The following is a 15,094-nucleotide window of genomic DNA, read 5'->3' as shown; positions in this document are numbered from 1 at the left end:
AGTGCTTGCTCCATCAGGTCAGTGCTCCTACGCCTAGCCCTACTCATCTCTGGCTCAAGCTCCAATGCCAATCAGAGGTTAAGCAACTTAGGCAAGGTCACATGGCATTTAAACAGCAAAGCCAAGATCCAAACCCAGTCTAAGTATATACTCTATTCATTACTTTGTTCCCTGTTCATTTTTTTTTTTTTTTTGTAGCACCAGGACCGAGTATTTATCAGATATTCCATCAATGACTGTTTAACTGATAGGGTGTCTTAAATATTTTTAAGACAGATTTTTAAAACAAATCTCCACCTATTGGGAATTTCATTTCAATGTTTACCCACACAATATAGAAATACACAAAGCAAAAGTACTCTTCACCAAAATCCACTTTACCTACTCACCTGATGAACCAACTCTCTCCATGCCCTCAGTAACTACACTCTACTGTGCTTGCACACGTCTGCTCCTCCAGCTGGGATGCATTTTACCAACTCATACATGTTGGATTTGCTCCCACATCTGTTTATGACACTTGCACTTATTGAAATTACACAATTTAAGTAAATGAATTCAATGAAATGTGAATGTAAAAAGAGCTCTTTCTATGAAAACTAAGTTGGCTGCTTTGGAGTGGCTTGATCAACGTGTTACTGGAAAAAAAAATAAATGTTTTCAATCCAATTAGACATGGGAGGAATGAAAGAGAAACTGTATAATTCAAAGAAGATTTTGCATTGAGATTTCAAGTGTCTCAGTTCTTGCTGCACTTAAAAAAAAAGCCTGGAAATTATAGTTGGTGCATGATTATGGTATGGTTTGTGCAAAAAAGGACATGTGGCTCTTGAAACAGCTTACCATACTTAGTTTTACAAACAAAGATTGGAGTACAATTGTAAACCTACATGTTTGAGGTTAAAATATTTAGGGTACACATGTATTCTGTTTTGGTGATTTCCCTACTTTGGCTGGCTTTTTATTGATTAAGCTAACTTAAAGCTTTTTCAACTATGTCAACAGGCCTGGTACCATGTAAGCCCCTCCATGTGATGTCCTCCTTTTGGGAACATGCAGAGTAAAACACTATCTATACAGCATACTCCTAGCAGTTCTAGTTTGAAGCAAAACAACAACAACCTGCCCTATACCACCAATAAAATGGACACACTATGTTGAATTTTCTACTATACTGAGACTGTGTTAAACATTTAGTCTGTTTATTACCAATAATTGATTTTAGATGTCCCTTGAAAAACTCTCATTTAAATTTTGTTTCATTTCTAAAGAGATAGAAAGTGTCTGTCTCAAATAATTCCAATTCATCCAACATATATTTCATGAACTTTTTAAAACCTATCCATTCAAAACTGTCAGATGTTTCTCAAATTCTTCTAGATGATAACAGTTCTAATATGGAAAGAATCTGTAGATGAGTACTCATAATATTAATTTAGGAATGAGAGCATTTACTTTCATGGGCACTGTTTATTAACAGCATTACCTTTGTTTTTAACACTTACATCAAGTGAGAAACTCTTACCTACTTTTAGGAAGCCAAAACAAATACCCAAAGGTGGAAAAGTCAAACTCATGTAACAAAACTACAAATTTAGCAATGAAGTAAATGCTTTAAGAAGTTCAAGATCCTTTAGGATTCTCCAAAAGTGTTAATTAACACATCTAATGACATAGCATGTACCTTGAATAACTTTTGGATCGTGAAAAAAAAATTTCAGTTATAAAGACATTTACATTTTTGAATTTATAAACTCTCTTTGTAAGCAATACTAGTTAATGACGATTTAATAGTTGCTGTGTGATGTTAAGCAAATTATTTAACCTTCTTAAGCCTATTTCTTCAATCACATTGGGGTAACACCTATCTTATATGGAGGCAAAAACATCAAATGAGCTACATATAAAATGCTTAGCATATAACTAGAGATATACCCATGTGAAAATCCTTCATACACGCACATACACACACAGACTCACACACACTTACATATTTATATTTTTTATATCTAAAGCCAAGTATTCTTGGACGGGAGTGGTAGCTCATGCCTATAATCCCAGCACTTGAGGAGGCCAAGGTTGGCAGACTGCTTGAGGTCAGGAGTTCAAGACCAGCCTGGCCAACATGGTGAAACCCCATCTCTACTAAAAGTACAAAATTAGCCGGGCGTGATGGTGCATGTCTGTAGTCCCAGCTACTTGGAAGGCTGAGGTGGGAGAATTGCTTGAACCTGGGAAGCGGAGGTTGCAACGAGCCAAGATCACACCACTGACCACAGCCTGGGCAACAGAGCAAGACTCTGTCTCAATAAAATAAAAAAATTTAAAAATTTAAAAATAAAGCCAAGTATTCTTAACAGTGGAAGGTGGGGCAAGCAGCAAGGTACACGGATTCTCTGAAAGTGTATTGAAAATGTATGCAAAACTTTGTGTAGATAAGCTAATGTGCCCTTTCCTTAGAAAAGGGTTGACAGTTTTTCATCATATTCTCAAAGGTGTCCATAACCACCAAATGTCAAAGAGCATACTTTTCAATAGCCTTTGGCTGTATTTTCTCTATTTCCCAGATTTATGCAGTTCATAAAGTTTGCTTTGAAACTCTAGACACAAGTTAAATTTTAATTCACTCAACAGCAACAACAACAAAAAAGTTGAATTACAAGTGTAGTCATAGGTAATATTGGTTCTCCTTTTATCTCCCTTTAAAAAAAAACTGTAAATTCATTTAGCTCAAATTATCCTCCAATTTTGCCATAAATAAAACCAAATATCCAAACTTAAAGCCAAAGTTTAAAAACCTAAACAAACAAAAAAACAACAGCAGCAACAAACACACGAAAAGCTAGGAAACCTGGAATGGCCAAGAATTCAAGCCCTATTGCTTGTATAAATCAGAAGGGACTATAATAACAATAGTCCCTTCTTTGGAGTTAATTTTTTAAATTACTCATTCTCTCATTCTGACTCCAAGTTAACAACCTTCACTTCAAATAGGTATTATATTGTTTAAAATTAGTGTAATAAGGAGACCATATGGTATCATGGAAGAGACCCTACACTAGTAATCTGGGAAACCAGGGTTACAGCCCTGTTCTGTCGCCAACTGACTGCCAACAGATGGCTGGACCTCAGCATTCTACAGCACAATGATTCTACATCAAAACATGCAATCCCAAAGATACTTTCTAGCCCAATATTGTACTTTACTACTAAAACAGAAACTTACAAAAGGGAGGTCACCTGGTAAAAGATTTGAGTCTAGGTCCAGTGAGAAAAATATACCACCACCAAGAAACATTTGAATTACAGAAACTTCTGTTCCCACTGTCAGCACCTTCAGGGCATATAAATTCAGAGCACGGCTTCCAGTTAGGGCCACTTAAAACTTCAGCTTAACATTAATAACAACAGACACCTTCTTCTTTAAGGTGGACAACACTTTACAAGAAAGATTTAACAAAATATAGATTGACAAAAAATATACAAAGCAGGAAATAGGAGTCTGGTGTATCTTTATATGGTATAGTCTTATTTTTTTCATTGAAAAACACATGTCATGGAAAAAGTAGCTACTTTTAATCTAATTTATTTCTCAACTGCCTTTTCCAAAACAAGTATTTTTCAATTGAAAATAAAAGAAAGCTTTACAAACCATGATAGCCCTATGCTGAAGAGATATCCGTCTCCCTCTTAAAAACAAAACAAAACTATACAAATAATAAGCATTTAATAAGCCTGCCAAATGTAACTCTTAGAATGTATTCCTGCATATTCTAAAAGCTAAGCAATATATACACAAGAGGCAAATTAGGATGGCAAGAGTTTTCTGAAAGGCTGTGATGACTAATATTTCAGGACTGGAACATGATAGTTATTAAAAGAAACATGAGAGGCGTTCTCCTAATTCCTAATAGGCCCATGTCCCCACCACAAGAACTACTACAAACAACATTCAGGGCTGAATTCACACAGTTTAGTCTCTAAGGCCTAAAGGATTTTTCTCAATTTTCTCCCATGTGGCCCATTATGTGAATCAAAGAAATCAGTAATTCATTTGTTGAAGGTCAAATATAAGGACATAATGAGGCCCATGCACTAAAATGAATAAAAAGAATGAACAAAAAGAAACCAAGATAAACTCTTGTTGAAAACAATGCCCCAGAATCTAGCAAATAGTCTAAATGTACCTAAAAGACCAGAATGAGATCACGTATTAGTTCAGTGATCTCATGACATATACCACTTTCTTCCATGTTAAAAAAAAAAAAAGTTCATCTAGCATCTGATGCATACATTTAGAAACAACCCCAATATTGACCAAGGTTTTTCAAATGCCTTACCTCATAACTGGAACTTCTAAGCAAAAGCTAATGAGGCCATCTAGGAAAGATCACCAGGAGGCCTTACTACGGCCAGTATTTCACATGGAACAATCGATAGCATGTCTTAACAAGTGCAAAGATTTCAGTCTCCGAATTCATTTTGTAGCATATTTCAACTAGTTAGCAGGGATAAGGATTGAACCAACAACTTCCTATTTGTGCAAGTAGAATTTAAAGATTATTTCTTAAGAATTTAGTCCTAGTTATTTTTGTTGTCCTCAAAACACAGTGTCCCTGTTAGAAGGAATATAAATAAACACACATTTTCAGATGGCAATTTGGCATTGCTATCAAAAAATTAATATATGCATGTACTCTTTGATTCACCAATTCCATTCTGAGGAATCCAGCTTATAAAATTTGGGGATGCAAATATAAAAATGTCCACTCATTGCACTGTTTTTATACAGGTGAAAAATCATACTATATATATATATAGCTGATTAACATGAGTTAGACCCATATACACTAATGTGTGAAGACCCCTAAGACACTGCTCAGTTCAAAAAGCAAGTTTCAGAACAAGTATAGTATTTCTTATGTAAAAAAATTGTGTGTACGTTTGTGTGAATAAATGCATGGAAAACGGTCTGAAGGGATTCACAGTACATAACAGAAGCTGCCCTCTAGAGAGGAAGAAGTGAATCAATGTATGTGAACTGGGGTATCGAAGAGAAGGTCCGTTTTCTGAAGAGGGATTTTCACCTTTTACTCCACATCCATCTGTATTATTTAAACATTTATGTAACACACATAAAACATTTGTTCTTTATAGAATATAAGATGCAATATCAACTTTTACCTAAACTCCAGAATCACTTAAAGAGGATGCTCAAATAGTAAAACAAAGAATAGGCTGGGCATATGGTGGTTCACACCTATAATCCCAGCACTTTGGGAGGCTGAAGAGGGCGGATCACTTGAGCCCAAGAGTTTGAGATCAGCCTGGGGAACATAGTGAGACCTCTCTACAAAAAAAATAAGAAAATTCGCTGGGCATAGTGGCACATGCCTGTAGTCCCAGCTACTTGGGAGGCTGCAGTGGGAGGACTCCCTGAGCCTAGGAGGTCGAGGCTGCGTGATCCATGGTCACACCACCGCACTCCAACCTGAGAGACAGAGCAAGATTGGGTATCAAAAAAAAAAAAAAAAAGACAGAAATAAAGAATATTGGCAGTCAAAAACATTCTTTGTAGACTATATCCTTCCAAGGAATAAAGAGAAATTGTGGGCAGCATCAATCAACAGTTATAAATGAATATGACAGTGTTTTCATGAAAGAACAAGCATCATTCAGAGAACTAAAGGATCTGTATCTCAGATCTTAAAGAATATAAAAGATACTGAACTCAGAAACATTACTAAAAAGGTATAATCATTCCAAATATTTTTTAGAAATACAATTTTCACAATGAATCCTATTATTTTGGTGAAAAATGTATACTGTGTGGGTGTGCTTTTTTTATTTAAAAAAACTGTATGCATAAAAAGCTAGATGGTGTGAAGTGTTTACTCTTACCTGTACATTTTCTTCTGTAACCTGAATTTCTGCAGTGTAAACATAATCAATTAGCATCCTCAGGGTCCAGCCATCTACCTCTTTTATTCTAACTCTCTTTGCTCGGCTCTCACTCATCCCACCTAAAACACAAAGGAATAAGAGTGATGTTACAGCAAGACACTGCTGTGGAAGTTCCAGTGCCAATGCACATTGATACATCTTCTTGCCACTCACTGTATTCAACAGGCAGCATAATCAGCCGCTTTTTGCAGGCCGAAAACACTCCCCTTCCTCTTCCAAAAGCTTACCTGAGCAAATCATAAAATGTACTTTTGTTACCCACTTGCACCTGAAAATCATATCACAACAATGAACGTGCCATATGTCCAGCTGCATGAACTATTCTTGTGGCTATAGGATCAGTAGCTGAGGCTGTCCCTGCTTTTGGGCATTTGTTGTCTTTATGGATTTCTAGTCATGACTAGAAGAGTAACGATGTTACTGCCTTTGGCTAATAGCAATGAACGGCTGCTGAAAAGGACCCACCTGGTTAGCATTACTCCTTCAACAAACACACAAATGCCTGCTGGGGCATGCATAGCCTGCACCAGACACAGAGGCTCCACCCTCAGTGAGAGGTCACAATCCTCATGCCAGAGACAACGAGAAAACAAATTACCTATGATGCTTAGAGAATGCAAGGCATAACAGGGATCACAATAATAACAAAGAGTTAGTCAATAACAAAGCTTATTACAGAGATCTTCTACCTCAGATTCAGTTCCTGTTTGTCAACTGCAGCAACTTCACGCTGAAGTCATTTCCATACCAGCTTTATTACTAAAACCAGGTATCCTTCCACAAAACTGCCTGCTAAAAAAACAGTACAAGACTTTCTTCCTAATACCCACTTGTGGAAAAGAAATAGGGAAGGAGGAAAGAGAAGGGATGGTCCCTAAGCCAAGGAGACTTGGGGAGAGTAGGAGGCAAGTTTAAGCACCGAGGTGTGACAACATAAGTGAACTAATGATACATGGAGACACAAGCAATTGAATGGGGGTGGGGAGGGATTCAATTAAAAAGTAAAAGGACAGTCCAAGAATAATGCTGAGGGCCATGGGCAAAAAAAGATTTGGCTCTAGAATTCACTAAGTTTCAAAGGTAAAAGAAGCATGAGAACGTGCCACTATTCATCACCTTCACTTTAACCCAGCATCTCTTATTAAACCATAACATAGCCTCAAGATTTCTTGAAAGCTCACTTCTTTTTCTGATACAATGCACTGTCAGCAACCATAAACTATCAGAAAAGTCTATGGGAAATCATAATTACACAAAATTCCTTTGTAAACAAAACCCTGGGAAAAGAGAAATAACAATAGTGGTGTACATTTAACCGCGTTCTTCCCTGGAGATTATCTCTGACAAGATCTCAGAAAGAAGCTGTTCACCTCAGAGCTAAAATATCCCAAAAAACTACCCTGCTACTTCCCAGGAAGAAAAACATCTCTTTGTATGACAAGGGAAGTAGGAGAGTTAATGAGAAAGATGTACCTATACCTACATAGCAGGATGAAAGGGGACTGAGTTGTATGTCTGGTGCTACAGCAAATGTTTTTCCCGTGCTTACAGAAAGGGGGAAAAAGGAAGGTCAAGGAATACAGAAAAATAAGTTTTCAGCCACATATAAGGCACCTTTCTCTATCCTATTCTTGCTGGATCCTGTGAATAGTTGGGGTATAAACTGATAGTCTGTATAAACTGAAGCCTCTTTTGTGCCAAAAGTTAAGACATTCTGGTGATTCCCACTTGGACTTGAGACAAAGGCCATAACTGATTCACCTACAGAGCCCCAATAATATGCAAAGCCCTTCAGGGCCTGGGGCCACATGAGCACAAAGCCAAACAGCCAGTACTCAGTTAAGCACGACTTACCTTAGGCAAAACCAAGTGGGACTTTAATTTACATGTATGACTGAAAAATAATTAGTTATCTGCCAAACAGTTTTTAATATTATAGTTTTTAAGGTATTGCTATAAGATGCATTTTGCTAGTTCAAATATTTGTCATTTTTAAGATTATTTTTCTCCCCAGAAAACTGTATCTGCTTTCAATAAATTCAATTTCAATTATATACTGTTTTGAAAACATTTTAATATTTTTATATTAATTTACAAAAAAGTAAGAAAAACAAAAAATGTGCCCATGACTGTATTAATGGTTTAAAAATTCTAATTACTATGAATCAAAGCCCATACTAAAGAGTCTTGTAAAAGTTATTTATATCTAATTCCAGTTGTTACATTATTACCTTAGTTTTTGCCCTTTGCTGTGTTTTCAGAGGAAATCTTTAAACAGTATGGCTTTGTGAGATTTCTGATTGCTAACGCATTTTAAAAACTATCAATGAGAGTCAGGTGCTGTGGCTCACTCTTGTAATCCCAGCTACTAGGGAGACTGAAGCAGGAGAATCACTTGAGCCCAGGAGTTCAAGACTAGCCTGGGCAACACAGCAAGACTCTGTCCTATTTAAAACAAACAGAAAATAAACCAGGCTATCCAATGATACTGTACATAGTTTATCCTTACCATTTGTAACCTCCCATAGTCTCTATAGAGATTATAGTTTCTTGTTTATGTTTTGATCACATAACTCTGAGCTTATATCAGAACTCTGAAGCTACATTATGCTATCCATACAAACACCTATACTAAAACCCTGAGTGAGAGTCATCCTTGATTCTCTCCTCTTCCTTACCCACCAGTCCCACAGTTCACTAAAACTTGCAGAATTAACCTTGGATAGATCTCAAATAAATCTTCTCACCTTCTCACCATTGGGGATCCTATAATCTCTTGCTCACACCAATGTAGCCACCTCCTAATTATTTTCCTGCCTCCAGTACTGACTCCACAAATTTGAGCACGGAGTTCAAAAATCCTTTAGTTTCTCCCAGTCCAAGCACACATGTCCAGCCCCTGATTCATTGTCTAGCCTTCTCTCTCTCCTCCCGCTATTTCTAAACTTGAAATACATTATTGAGAAGCTGTTTGTTGTTTTCTGCAGACACTAAGCAATGTCTTACCCCTGATGCTCTTGTTGAACATTGTCCTCTCTGTCTCCCCACCCACTCATTTCCCAGGCTAATCTCCACTGGAACCTCTCTAGGTAGCCTTATCTGTTGGTGGCCCAAGGCTGGATTAGGTACAGTTGGGTACCTCATGCAAATCCACTCTGTCATAATCAACTCTTTACCTAGTTCTCCTCCTCTGAATTCTTAAGCTCACTGAGAACAGGGATGAAGCCTTTCTTATCTCTGTATAACATGTCTGACATCTAGTAGATACCCAATAAACACTGGTTAGATAAGTAAATGACTAGATGAATAAAAAGTAAAGCAAGTGCCAATTTAAAATGTAGCATTTTGGCTGGGCGCAGGGGCTCACGCCTGTAATCCCAGCGCTTTGGGAGGCCAAGGCAGGCGGATCATGTGAGGTCAGGAGTCCAACACCAGCCTGGCCAACATGGCAAAACCCTATCTCTACTAAAAATACAAAAATTAGCCAGGCATGCTGGTACATGCCTGTAATCCCAGCTACGTGGGAGGCTGAGGCAGGAGAACTGCATGACCCCGGGAGGTGGAGGTTACAGTAAGCTAAGACCACACCACTCACTCCAGCCTGGGTGACAGAGAAAGACTCTATCTCACCAAATAAATAAGTAAATAAATAAATTAATTGAATAAATACATAAAATATAGCATTTTTACTTAACGTAACTAATGGCACTTTAAAATTAGTCTTAAACATGGATATTCTAGCTATGTAGGATTTCAGTCAACAAACATTTATTGAACATCACTATACATTACAGAGTGAGCCAAACACTTTCACTGGCAAATACCACATCATCTCTACCTTTTTTTTTGAGACAGAGTCTCATTCTGTTGCCCAGGATGAAGTGCAATTGTATAATCACAGCTCACTGCGGCCTTGAACTCATGGCCTCAAATGATTCTTCTGCCTTGGCCTCCCAAAGTACTGGGATTATAGGCATAAGCCACCGCACCCTGTCTCCTATCTACTTTTATTGAGAAAAAAAAGGAAGTCCTCCAAAACATGGAAGTGTAAGAATACATATATGGCTAAAAACATTCCCATCTCGCATGCCTATAGTCCCAGCTACTCAGGAGGCTGAGGCAGGAGAATCGCTTGAAACCGGGAGACGGAGGCTGCAGTGAGCTGAGATCATGCCACTGCACTCCAGCCTGGTGACAGAGCGAGACTCCATCTCAAAAAAAAAAAAAAAAAAAAAAATTCCATCTCAAGGATCTTTAATCAGGACTCCTGAAGCCCAACATAAACTGGTAACTTCACTTATCCATTGCAAAATGAATTTATCCAATGAATAAATGAAAAGTGAATAGGTTTAAAAAGATAAACGCTAAAATTCATTTCATTTTAAAAATTCTATGATTCTAATTTCAGTTATTTAGCACACAAAACATCTGAAAAAAAGAATAAAAGTGTAACACAGAAACTCTGACTATGCTGAAACTCTAAGAAATAAATAACAAATTTATAGCTATGTTTAATAAATCTTATTCCATTACTTTGCAAGTTCCACTTGTCATCTACTCTAATCACTACCACCTTTTTGTTCTTAGGTTACAAAGCAGTTACTGACACACAGGCATTTTCAGTTTGGCCAGGTGACCTTGGTGGCCCACCAGCCACTCTCTATGATGGTCAGAGTATGTAACTCTCCAGTTCTACAGCAAATCTAAGGCCAACATGGTAACTGCATTGCCCTGCCAGTTTTGGTCTGGTTTGGGTAACTTCTGAGAAAGGTTTCTTAGCTCCTAAAAGACAGAGTCCTCCTTCCTTGACATGTTGGGTCCACTCTTGCAGGCATCTTTCATTTAGGAGAGGAACAAACCTTAGGATATTTTTATTGAGGATAGAAGGGTAGAGAGACAGAAGAAGATTCTTGATGAAATTTTCAAGCTGTAGATCCAATCACGTCTGGTGCCCAGCCTGCTTTCTTAGTATTTAAACCAGTTTGAGTGGAGTTTGCTGTTACAGGCAGCCTAAAGCATTCCAACTTAAGTTCTTTGTGCAACATTCTATTTAATTTTTTTCAGAGCCATCATCAATACCAGAAATTATCTTTTGTGTGTTTACTTACTGTCTAACCTTTCTTCTTCTTCCTAACTAGAATAATGAGAACAGGAACTTATCTGTTTTATTCATCACTCTAGTCCCCAAAGCCTAGGACAATGCCTAGCAGAGAAGATTCTCAATAAATATTCCTTGATGAATGAAAGCATGACTCTTAGACAAACATAACCATGTATATAGCTTTTTAAAATCTTACTTCTTAGTCACTCAAACAATAATCTGTCTTTTCCTATTCTAATTTATTTTACAGAATCATGTTCAATATGACAAAAGAAATCAAAAAGCACACCAAAAAAAAAGGCTAAAAATAAAAATTTCGTATTCAGTACTTCCCACCAGATTTCAGAAATGTTAGCCTGTGGCACAAATAAATCTCAAAGTATGTGTTAAGCAAACAGCTTTCTAAATGCCACATTTGTAACCAAGAAGTAATCTAAAAACACAAGAACCCAATTTGGTATGTTCTTTCTTAAGTAATAGTTAAACAACTTGGCCTTGCTCTAAATAGGCCCATACTTCACAAAGTAAAACCCTGTGACTACATCACAGAATTACTTTTCACTTCCCTTCTCTACTCAAATACTTGGAACTATGACGAGTAACAGAATTATTTCTTAGGTGATATAATTTAAATGAAAACTTCACTTACAGTTTATGAGATTAAAAGTAAGACCCAACAAAAAACATCTGCATATTCCCCATTTCCTAATAGGTTAGTCACAGGAAAACAAAAGAAGAGTAGGGAAACTCCCTGTCCCTGAGCAAGAGAATGTAAATGTACATGATGTTTGGTGGAATGAAAGCATCCAATGGTCTACTTGTTAACCTCACCATAATTTTTACCAAAAAAAAAAAAAAAAAAAAAAAAAGCTTAGCAGGGCTTCAGACCATGAAAAACAAAGAAACAAAGTACTCATACTCTGGCAAATACTTAAATGAGTCTACATACACTAAATTACCTAGACCCAATCCCCGTGTCTTCTTTTTTTTTTTTTCCTTTTTTGAGACAGGGTCACATTCTCACTCTGTTGCCCAGGTGGAGGGCAGTGGCATGATCTCAGCTCAGTGCAATTCTGCTTCCTAGGCTCAAGCGATCCTCCTGCCTCAGCCTCCCCAGTAGCTGGGACTGACTATACAGGCACGTGTGACCATGCTCAGTAAATTTTTTAAAAAATCTTTTTAGAGATGAGATCTCCCTATTTCTACCAGGCTGGTTTAGAACTTATGGGCTCAAGCAATTCTGCCACCTTGGCCTCCCAAAATGCTGGGATTACAGGCATGAGCCACTGCGCCCTGCCTTTACCTTTTTTTTTTTTTTTTTTTTGAGACAGAGTCTTGCTCTGTCGCCCAGGCTGGATTGCAGTGGTGCTATCTCGGCTCACTGCAAGTTCCACCTCCTGGGTTCACGCCATTCTCCTGCCTCAGCCTCCCGAGTAGCTGGGACTACAGGTGCCCACCACCACGCCCGGCTAATTTTTTTTTTGTATTTTTAGTAGAGACGGGGTTTCACTGTGTTAGCCAGGATGGTCTCAATCTCCTGACCTCGTGATCCACCTGCCTCAGCTTCCCAAAGTGGCCTTTATCTTTTTTATCTAATTTCTGCCAAATTGTTGGCTAAACAGTAGATTCAAAAGTAGAAGAAAAAAAAAACAGTACAAAGATTGCTAGAAAGTCAAATAACATCTACTGCTGAAAAACCATAAAAGTTTAGCCTAAATAATAAGCACATAGAAAGATGCTTGACATCATTGGTCATTAGAAAAATGCAAATTAAAACTACAATACTATGCTATTTCAACACCCACTAGAAGGGCTATAATTTTTTAAAAAGCGGTAGCAAGTGTTGGCAAGGTTGTGGAGAAATAGGAAGTTTCAAACATTGCTAGTAGGAATGTAAAATGGTACAGTAACTTTGGAAAAACAGCTTAGCAGAATTTTTTAAGTATAAATTTACCATGTGACCCGGCAATTACACTCCTAGATATCTACTCCCAAGAGAAATAAAAATATATGTCCACACAAAGAACTGCGCATGAATATTCATAGCAGTACTATTCATAATAGCCAAAAATTGAAACAACACAAAAACATCCATCAACTGGTAAATGGAAAGTCAAAAGCGGTCTATCCACATAGAATGCTATTTAGCAATAAGAACAGCAAACCTTCCTTTGAAACATTTACGACACGGATGAACCTCAAAAACATTATGTGAGAACAAAAATGTTCTAAAATTGATTTATGGTGATGGCAGTACAACTCAGTAAATTTGCTAAAAATCAGTGAGTTGTGCACTTAATATAGGTAATTTTTTTTTTTCTCACTCTGTCACCCAGGCTAGCATGCAATGGCACCATCTTGGTTCACTGCAACCTCTGCCTCCCAGGCTCAAGTGATCCTTCCACCTCAGCCTCCTGAGTAGCTGGGACTCTAGGCTAGGGCCACCACACTAAGCTAATTTTTTATATTTTGATAGAGATGGGTTTTCACCATGTTGCCCAGGCTGGTCTTGAACTCCTCAAGCAATCCACCTGCCTCAGCCTCCTAAAGTGCTGGGATTACAGGTGTGAGCCATTGCATCCAGCCCTGAAATGGGTAAATTTTATGATATATAAAATATGCCTCAACAAACTAGTAAAAAAAAAAAGTTAGGTACTCAATTCATATTTTGTATATGTGCCAGAAATTAACATAGTATTCCTATTTTCAAGTACTTTAGCACATAGCAATCTAAAATTTGACTAAGCATAAAAGGTATATTCTCAGACAGAAACCAGTTGAACTGCAAAAGCACCTACCTACTAGTTAGTTGTAATACACTATAAATACTTAGAAAATCAGAATGTCTTCAATGCCTCATTCCCTTTATGAATATGAATATGAAAAGCTCACATATTCATAAACCACGTCAGCTAAATCATGAAGCATAGAGAACCATTAGACAAAAACAGAAGAGGGAAACCGAAATGCAGTTTAGATTATAAAGCAAACAGAAAAGAGAGCTAAAGACATAATAAGCTCTCCTATCTCTACCTAGCATCCATTTCACTGGATGTCTAAGGCTCAGGGAGTTTGGAGACACTAAGTTTCCAAAGCCTTTTGAGGGGAAAGGAAACTAACCTTTATCTTACAGGTATAAGTTAATCACTCTATTTTTGTCACTCTGTGGACAATAAAACATGTATCAAAAAAAAAAGAGCCTAGCTTAAAGCTTTCCAATCTTGTACAGAATATAAAGAAATTTAGGAAGTTAGAGTAAAAAAGAATGGTGATGATGACCATAATAATTACTGTCAAAATTAACTGATCATTTTCTATGTGTCAAGTGCTAAGAAATTCACACATATGTTCTCATTTAATCTTTACAAAAACTCTAGGATGTGGGTAATATTATTATTCCCATTTTCCAGATGGGGAAACTGAAGCACAGATTAAGTTTTCCAAAGACCTAGTAGTTCCAACAAGTAAGTGGCAACAGCAGTGTCATCTGAAAGAAGGCCACCAAGGGGACAGCACTTTACAAGGGAATTCCTAAAGTAGCCCAGCACATTCCAGATCGAATCCTTCTCTTACAAGCCTTAGAGACTCTCTCTCTCTAGAAAAGTGTCCAGCAGTAATAAATAAGATGTAAATCAAGAGACTAGAGTGAACACCAAGACATAAAAATCTGACTAGTCTCACTTTACGGGTATTGACTTTTCAGATCAACCTCAGCTCTCAGCTGAAAGGCAACCCTCCCAAACTTGGCTCAGAGCCCACCTGCTATCCTTCTTCATTCCTGATTATTTAACTCTGTTCTGGAACAGCAAGATCATAAAAGGCTGAAAACTGAGCGGGGCTCTGGTCTCCTCACTACTCCCAAGACACCCAGAAAAGTTTTCACTCAGTCCGTCTTCTCCATCTGACCTTCTACACTCATCTTCATCTGTGTAAACCCCTCAATCCATCAGGTCTGGGGAAATCCTTCTCTCAGTGCTGCCCATCACAGCCCTCAACGTCTGACCACTGCTGTGAGCACTCAGATCTTCC

General features: G+C 37.6%; 1 protein-coding gene across 15 annotated transcripts in view; it reads right to left on the bottom strand.

Moving 5' to 3' along the window:
• The window catches only part of LOC740478 (kelch-like protein 2), a 152,491-nt gene that overhangs the window by 93,952 nt on the left and 43,445 nt on the right, over window positions 1-15,094 (bottom strand). For 9 of the 15 annotated variants that reach the window (XR_010156334.1, XR_010156335.1, XR_010156336.1 and 6 more), the window contains one exon: window positions 5,902-6,023. The exons of the other annotated variants lie outside the window; for them this stretch is intronic. Coding sequence is in view for 1 of the 9 variants with exons in the window: in XM_024356265.3 (XP_024212033.1) it covers window positions 5,902-6,023 (122 nt within the window). In the remaining 8 variants the exon portion in view is untranslated. The remainder of the gene's footprint in view (window positions 1-5,901; window positions 6,024-15,094) is intronic. 15 annotated transcript variants of the gene reach the window in all.

This window comes from Pan troglodytes, chromosome 3 (genome assembly GCF_028858775.2).
Source record: "Pan troglodytes isolate AG18354 chromosome 3, NHGRI_mPanTro3-v2.0_pri, whole genome shotgun sequence".
In the NCBI taxonomy this organism is placed as follows: Eukaryota; Metazoa; Chordata; class Mammalia; order Primates; family Hominidae; genus Pan; species Pan troglodytes.
The sequence above is the reverse complement of the archived record's forward strand: the minus strand, read 5'-3'. Positions and strand labels throughout refer to the sequence as shown.